At 38.8% G+C, this 8,468-nt stretch overlaps 1 protein-coding gene across 1 annotated transcript; it reads right to left on the reverse strand.

The window, feature by feature from the left end:
* Positions 1–2,844: 2,844 nt before the first annotated feature.
* Positions 2,845–4,520, reverse strand: helt (helt bHLH transcription factor; the record flags this gene model as incomplete). The annotated part of the gene is made up of 4 exons (XM_079279369.1): positions 2,845–3,320; positions 3,577–3,673; positions 3,821–3,925; positions 4,494–4,520. 4 exons carry the CDS (start codon positions 4,518–4,520, stop codon positions 2,845–2,847), a joined length of 705 nt encoding a protein of 234 aa, XP_079135495.1.
* Positions 4,521–8,468: the final 3,948 nt, after the last annotated feature.

The raw sequence follows: 8,468 nt of genomic DNA on the forward strand, positions 1-8,468 counted from the left end.
TAAAATGAAAATAATAAGTACTTCAAAATTGTACTTGAGTAAATGTACACAGTTACTTTCCATCACTGTTTACATGTGAAACCAGATTAACAATAAAGGGACTTACTTTCAGAAAAGATCTCATGTTGCACTTGCTCAAAACATTTCAAAGCAATATCTCACTCAGCCCAAATTAATTATGCATTCAATATATCTTTTTTCCTTTCTCTTTCTTGAAAAGCGTCTTTAGAACCTATGTTAATTATTATTAGATTGTAATTATTGTGTGTTATAACAGCTAGCAGCAGAAATACAAGAACAAACAAAAAACGATATACATTATGAGCATCTTCTACATACAAATGACTAACATATATTAAATACTTTATACACCAACATAAAGTGTTTTGAGACAGAAGTAGTCATAAATAAGAAGTGGAAGTTGTAATCAGAAATCAAATAAATATATATATAATAATAAATATTTCATAAAAGGGAACATAATTTCACGTTGCATATAAAGTGTCTTGTGTCTGCAGATAGAAGGGCAGCTTTAAATATAGTTATTGCACTATAACAACAAATAAATGCATCAACAAATAACAACAGTTTATTGTAAAAAGAACTATATAGATGTGTTTGTAAATGGAAACATGAGGCTTCTGAAAATAGTACAACTTATTTCATGTTGTTTTTTTTGTTTTGGTTTATTGATGAAAGAAATGTGTAAGTTACAAACATCTAAAAGCAATAATGTCTTGGACTTATTCCCATCATCGTCCGTCTTTCCACACATGATGAAACTTCTTCATAAATTTGCCCGACTTCCTGCTCGTCACAGTTTTTATATCGACTCAAAGTGTGAATTACGTTTTCCTTTGACATTCCAGTGATGAATAATTTTTCTGAAGAGAGCATTGTTGATGTTCAGCATGTGATGTTAATGTGAAAGATAAACATTCTCAAAGTGAGGCTTTACACCACTGCGGCTCAGTTTACATGACAATAACTAGTTTGAAGTCCTTTTTCTTTTTTTTATCCGTGCTCATTTTATTATTATTCATGTGATGTGCTGCAGTTTAATCTTTCTCATCTGGCTGAACATCAGTCTTTTTTTCCATGTTTAGAGTCAGGATTTAAACCAATATTGGAGCTGTAGGGATCCAAGTGTTCCCTCAAAGCCTTTTCTCTTTTATTGTATTGTCACTTCTCCATCTGCGTGGACACTTGTCTTTCATTTCTTTCATTTGCTTTCTTGCTGCTTGTCTTTTTGGTCAGGGGCTGGTTAATGGTTAATGTGAGTTCATCCAACCATCCAGGCGATTAATGTGGGCTTATCCATGCATCTGTACCCATCCACGCAGAAGCGATTCTTCTGTCCATCATATCTGTCCATACGTGTCAACGGCCACATGAGGACACCTACAACTTGCTTGTTGTCTTATAAGGTAAGGTATTATCACCTAAGTTGACACAAAAGAGAGGTATGCCGAATGACTTATTTACCTCTGAAGGAAAACCGGGAGGACAAAGTGTTTTCTTAAACTCCTCTTGGAGAAAAGCTTTGATTTCATGGTGTTGATTATTTTTCTTTGCAATCACTCAAGGATAAAGCACAAGAGACGTTCTGCTTTCAGATGCACCACAATGCTCCTTGATTTAAAAAAACACAAGGAGTTTCCCCCCCCCCCCCCTTTTTAACTTCTCCTTTGTACAATTCAACACCATACAACTTACTTAAAGAAAGACAGAAGGAGCCTGGAAGTAGTTCAATGCATGTATTGAGATGCTGTCGTCACGTATAGCAGCTTGGTTTATTCAGTTGAAGGCAGAGAGCCCTTTCTATCAGTAACTTTACCAATATGGTGTTCCTTTTGAGAGAAGGGTTAAAAGGCTTCACAGATCTCCCTTATTTAATGTAAGGCTACTCAGTTTAAGATGTTTGAATGACTAAACGTCATATTTTACAAATAAACAAGTATCACATTTACAGTGAGGTGGCTCTGTCTTCCCTGCATAACATCCCTCTTTACTCCTGATGAACTTAATTTCTCTAAACAGATGGAAATAGTCAAACTTGGCTAAAGTTCAGAAGGAAGAGAACTTTTATCTTGTTTTGACACTCTTTGAGATCATATGCAACTTTTCATGCAAAACACATTACAAACGTTGTGTCTTCTATGGAAATCTGTATTGACTTGTTTTCCCTCATTCGGTCAAAAACAGTTTTTGTATTCAATCACAGATTTGAATGTTAAGGAAGGGGGAGTGTTGGGTGAGTCAATGGTTTTGTTAACTGCAGGTCTGTTTAAGTCAGGAGCGGGTGGCCCATTGGTAATCAGGCTCATGTGTGCCCCCTGGAAACCGATGCTGTGACACATTAAACCCTCAGATCAGCCCATAAACAAGTCTGTGGATGAGACTGAAGACTAAAAACAGTCCTAATTTATTTTTGTTTCATAAAAAGATATGTACGCTGTTGTGTAGATGTTAGTTTGTTTAATTTCTACTCATCAATAATGTATGAGGCAAAATCACAATATCACCAATGATTCACTGGAGATTTAAACTGAATTCACTGAAGATTGAACATCTTTCACAAAGTTGCACTGAGAAATATTTTCTCTCTCTTTTCATCTTTTGCATTGCTTTTCTTGGCACTTAATATCTATAGGAAAGTAACAGGATTTGTAATTTATTTATTTTTTGAGGTAGAACGTCACCTAAACACCGAAAACTGAGTGTAAATGATCACGAAACTATTTGAATTTTAGTCAGAAATATTTATTCACAACATGTACAAGGTCTATTTCCATCATTCACAAATATATAAATAAAAACAATCGCAAAAGATAGCAAAACTATTTACATGGCGTGTTGCGCACTGTGCAAACTAAAAGTGTTTGCGTGCGTGTGACCGATGAAGTTGAAATAGTGGTGATCGAGTCCCTGCACCGGTGATAGGTATCCACCGTGCTGCTGTGTGTGCGCAGAGAGGGGCACTGTCGGGTACGAGATGCCCGGGCTGCGGGTCGAGCTGTGCCAGGTGAAGTGTCCCGGTGGACTCTGCTGGTACACGGAGTCAGACGGACTGTGGCTTTGGTGCTCCGGAGAGGAGTGCAGCTGGCTGAGATAGTCAGACGGCTCTGACATCGAAGCAACTGAGCCGAACACAGGCTCAGTGACCACACGAGATTTAGACTGTAAGAAGGCGAGGATCCGTGCGTACTTAATGTCTTTGGTTTCAGCCCTGTCCTCTGTGGTCAGATAGTGCACAAGGTTCTTCATACACTCGTGGTATCCGTAGTGGAAGTAGTTTGCAAACTCAGACAGTAGTTCACCTGAAATGAATCAAATAAGCATCCGCGATTACAACCCCGCTGACATGAAATGATCAACATATATGACGCAAAGTAGTTTTTGTGCGTAAAGATGGAGTCGCAACAAAATGTAGCCATATAAGTGTAAACTAAAACTTACATGAATACACAAATAACTCATAGTTTTACCAAATCAGAATTGTTTTTAACAGTCTATTCACAGAAACGTGGGGTTGAGATGCGTAAAGTTTCGGAGCTCTGTTAAAAGTTGACTCACCTTTTTCTCTCCCACGGGGGAAATCTGCTGAGTGCAGCGCTCGCAGGTACTGAACTGTCATTTCCAAGATTTCAGCTTTCTCCAGTTTTCCAGAGTTCTACCGAATATCAAAAATTCAAACATTAGAAAATGTTTCCATGATTATTCGACAGACTTTGTGTGATAAACACTTCCTTGCTAAACAATCAATATTGTGGAATAAATACGAGTTCTAACATAAACTGAAATAAACATTTTACAATACCTGTTTTGCCAGGGCCATTGGTACAGTTCTTCCTAGTTCGTTGAGGCAACGATTAATGCGGTCCCGTCTTCGTTTCTCTATGACTTTGTGAGAGATGGGAGTTCTCTGTGAAAACAGGGAGAGAGAAAACATGAGATAAAGTAATACATCTCATTCGCAGCTATTTTGTCAATCAGAAACACAAACATAAAACATTCAGGAAGGTATAAGTACAGAGAAATGCAGCGATTAAATATTTGGGAAACTTGGATTCTTTTTGCGCGCTGCGCGCTGTGCTGCTCCAGAGCGCGGGGCGGACATCTGCGCGCCGAGCTGTTTCTGCAATTGTGATGCCTCATTGGAAATATTTGAAATATCTTTCAGTACATTTAGTTATGTATACGTGTTTGTCACCAAATTGATTCCATTAAAGTTTCCAAAATATTCCGTAACTGCCTGATAGGCTATTTCAGACCAGTAGTGCGCCATAGTTATTCTGTAACGCGTGCCACAGAGGTGGTGGACAATATATTTCCCCTCCACTAGCAGGAACATGACTCCAAGTTGTAGCCGAAGACTATTCGATGTAAATGCTGAAATACAAAGTCCCATAAAGTGACTCAAAAGTGTTAAAGAAGCAGCGTTGCCAAAAAAGTTCAGTCCTCGTAATGCAGAGCGCACATGGAGCGCGTACCTTTCTGTCTTTCATTTTAGATGCCATCGACGATTGTCTGACAATTTTCTTTAAAAACCGGATCAGCAGGGAAGAGAAGTAGACTGGTGTTGCTCTGGCAGAAGATGAGGCAGACTGAGGTGTGTGCTGGAAAGCTGGTCCGTTATAAAGGGATCATCCAAGGGACTCTGGCATTCATGGTGTAAATTATTCCATGGGATTAGAGCCATGCATTTGGGTAAATGTGTGCATTTAGGATCAGTTAAAGAAATAGTAAAAATCTAAAGCCATGGGCTAGCAGGGGGGCAAACCTGCTTTGTTAATCCACGTGGCTGTTCAAAAGACACGTGAATACTTTTGGAATATTATTTGCATAGTAACAACCCAGGCGGGAAATAAGAGGCGAGCGTTGCGATCGCCTGATCCGGCGGGGCGCACTGTGCGCACTGAAAACAAAGAAACCCTCTCTCTTCCAACTCGCGTTTCTCACACGATCGCCTGTTTACAAATCCCAGCAAGCGATCTTAACTCTCATCCAAGCCCGGTCCGAGTTTTAAGGCCTGTCCAGTGTCATTAGAGTAATTAAGTAAGCCTTTAATAGGCTGTTCCGCCAAGTTCAGGGGAGATCTTTTGGAGACGGAGTCCCCCCGTTTGTTCTCGGCGTTTCTCACGCGACTTGGTGACACGTCCATCTTTTATGAGAGATGGCAAGCTTTTTGTTTACATTCTTCATTTTGTTGGACTCCTCGGCAGGTGTGTGATTAGCCCTGGCACACGAGCGTCGTCTGCGTCAAGGCCAGCGTCTCCAGCAGCCTCTGGCACACGAGGGTTACCCACCACTGGAGACTCTTTGGAGAGGCTCAATTTGTATCCTATTATCCTATAAGAAAATGTCTATTCAGTCGAATGAATAGTTTCATTGGCCTAAATTTTAATAATGCTGTGAAAGAAGGGGAGAAATAAAGAAGAATGCAGCTGGTGTGAACGCGCATTATTCCCCGTCACCTGCAAGATGGGTAGCCTGGAGACCCCTATTCATTTGCCTAATTTCGGTCAACTTAACAAACTTTGGGAGAAATTATACTGCCATTGTTATGAAGGGTGAAGCTTTCTGATCGAATTAACAGCATGTTTTGATCCGGTAAATGTCATTAGAAAGAAAGAAACAATCGCGTTTAAAGGGGCCTGGGTAATGCGCCAAGTGGAGACGCCAACGCGCAAACTGCACAAAGGGTGCTAGTAAATGCCACAGGGGACTTTTGTACCCTCACATTGCTCAAGTTTCCCCCCCCAAACAAAGGGCATTATTTTGTACTTGAATACATTTCATACAACAATTGGCTGTTTTCTTCAAACATATTTTCACATCAAGTTTAACAACAGGTTTATTGTGTGCGCTCCTCACAGATTCAAACTGCTCTCATGCGCCAAAACATTGCTCCATTTCTTTAGTTTGTCACTGGGAACGTTTTAATCTGGAAACTTTCACCATGCTTGGATATATTTGATCCTGTGAGCAATGTCGAAGAATAAAAAGCGGCGGTGGTTGGGAAAGAAAGGCTCACAAGACATCTGAAGTGTTCGGATAGTTTTCAGAGCACCATGGAGAGAAAGGCGCGAGCGACCGGGACGGGTGCATACAATCCAATTACTTCACTGTGAAGTTTAACACTTTTTACGTGTTTGTCTTTTGAAATATTGAGGGACTTGTGTGCTATTGCTTAAAAACTGAATGAAATACTGTAAGTTTTTGCTGACCGACTTTGTAACGCCAAGTGTAGCGTCAGTACGAGGCCACACGATGCGTCAGGATGTAGGACATTTAATTCCGTGTTAAAATATTTAGTTTTTTATTTTCCAACGACTATGTTATTGGAAATAAACGTTTGATATATTGATGTTTTTAAGCTCTTCTCAGTAAAATATTTGTCACACCACTACATATTCACATTTTACATTTTATTTATCATGGTGCCAATATTGGTATGATTTAAAACAGCTTGTTGTTGTTTTATTTGTATTTATTGATGATTATTCCGAACATATATACAGAAAAAACATATTAGATTATTGGTTGAATTTGGTTATGCAGAATTTTTGCATTGTTTTGCACATATGTAGGTCAAATGAATATCAATTCTTTATCGATTTTTAAGGTGTGTCTTGATAGCATTGATCAAAATAACCCTGCAGGCACTAATGTGCAGTAGGTACTGAAATGTTGCATAATGAGTCACTGCTGTGTTCTCAACTTAATAAAGAGGTCAACGGATAGAACTACAATAATATAAGTAATTAAAGGGTGCACAGAAATCACAGCATACATAGAAATCCCTTGAGTACCATATGCATCCTGTTATTAGAGAGTGATGTCACTTTAAATATATTTTATGCAAATCAAACGCAGCAGTCAGTCACTGTTTAGGTTTTTTCCATGTAGCTAGAGCAAGAAAATAATCATATTGAAAAGAATCACATCCCTTAAAGGCACAAATGAATCAGTCAGATGAGCGCATGTGAGATCTGTGTGAACATGACACAACGACAGCTATTTACTTTTGTGATTTTATTGTGAAATATCTAGCCTAGCATAAATAGCATAAAGGCTACTGTATGTAACACATTGCACATGTTTACATTGCTGCAGTTACTGGTGTGGTCAAATCATGCAGTTTTTGGTTCTGCATACAAAACACACACAAACAATCCCCAAAAAAAGAATGCTTCTATAATGACTCTGCTCAGGGAATTTGTGGTGACTTAATCACTCGTTTAAATCTCCTGTGGTATCACTATAACATCAGTACACCAGCCCATTACAGGAACATATAAACAAGCCTCCAGACAAGCCTAATTTATGATAGCAGCTCCGGTTTGGATTATGTGTGTGTGTGTGTGTGTGTGTGTGTGTGTGTGTGTGTGTGTGTGTGTGTGTGTGTGTGTGTGTGTGTGTGTGTGTGTGTGTGTGTGTGTGTGTGTGTGTGTGTGTGTTGTCAGGCGCTGCGCTCTGACCCGTGGTGACCTCAGAGGGTCCCGGACACAATCCTTTAGCTTGGTGCGCCACCCTCCGCCTGAACTGCAGCAGTTCACACGGTCCCCATTGAGCCCCTGGAAATGATCTAAGCTGAGTTCAGACTACATGGTTCAGCAGCTACAGGCCCTTTTGAAAAACAAATACAACAGCAACAGAAGCTGAAGGTTTACTTTTTTAAATGTCTAAACATGGGAGCAAAAGTGTATTGCATTCCTCTCCTCTCAAACAGTCTTCAGTAATAGTATCATAATGATCGTCCAGAAGGTAAAATATAAAATATATATTTATTCATCACTTTAATCTTTTAGATTCAGAGGAACGTTGCAGTGATTTTTGCATCTTGGGGGATGAAAAAAGGAACAAGAACAATATAAACTCAACCCAGACATTAGAATAATTAATTTAAAAAAAGACGATTAAAACTCTGTTTTCCCAATAACTTATGATAAGCTTATATTTAGCGGGGCTATTTGCACCATTTAGTTGTGTCTGAAAATATCATTATTCTTTAAAATTGCGTTTTTAAAGAAACTCTCTATTATCCTCTCTGTTGAAAGTGGGTAAACAGTTCCCTCTGGTGGTACATTGAGGGAACTTCAGTGGTCCGTTCACTGGAAGATATTTTACAGAAAAAGATCTACACTGAGACAAACTCTTGTCTTCCTTAAATAGAAACTACAATCTATTATACAATTATATAATTGTCGGATGATTGTAATCTAAGCATCATTTAGCAAGGATTTTAGAAATACTAAAGTCAAAGAAAAGCCTATTTCATCTATAATAGTAGCTGTTAAATGATATTTTCTGCATGATTTATTTTTTCTTCTTCAAGAAATTAATTTGGAAATCAGGAGCTGCTCATGAACTCATCACACACACACAACATTAAAAAAATGTACTGTTCGAATTTAGCTGGTTTTAATTACTTTATATAGCTAGAAAGGAGTGAAAAGTAACTA

The sequence above is a fragment of the Melanostigma gelatinosum genome, assembly GCF_949748355.1.
Source record: "Melanostigma gelatinosum genome assembly, chromosome: 11".
NCBI lineage: Eukaryota > Metazoa > Chordata > Actinopteri > Perciformes > Zoarcidae > Melanostigma > Melanostigma gelatinosum.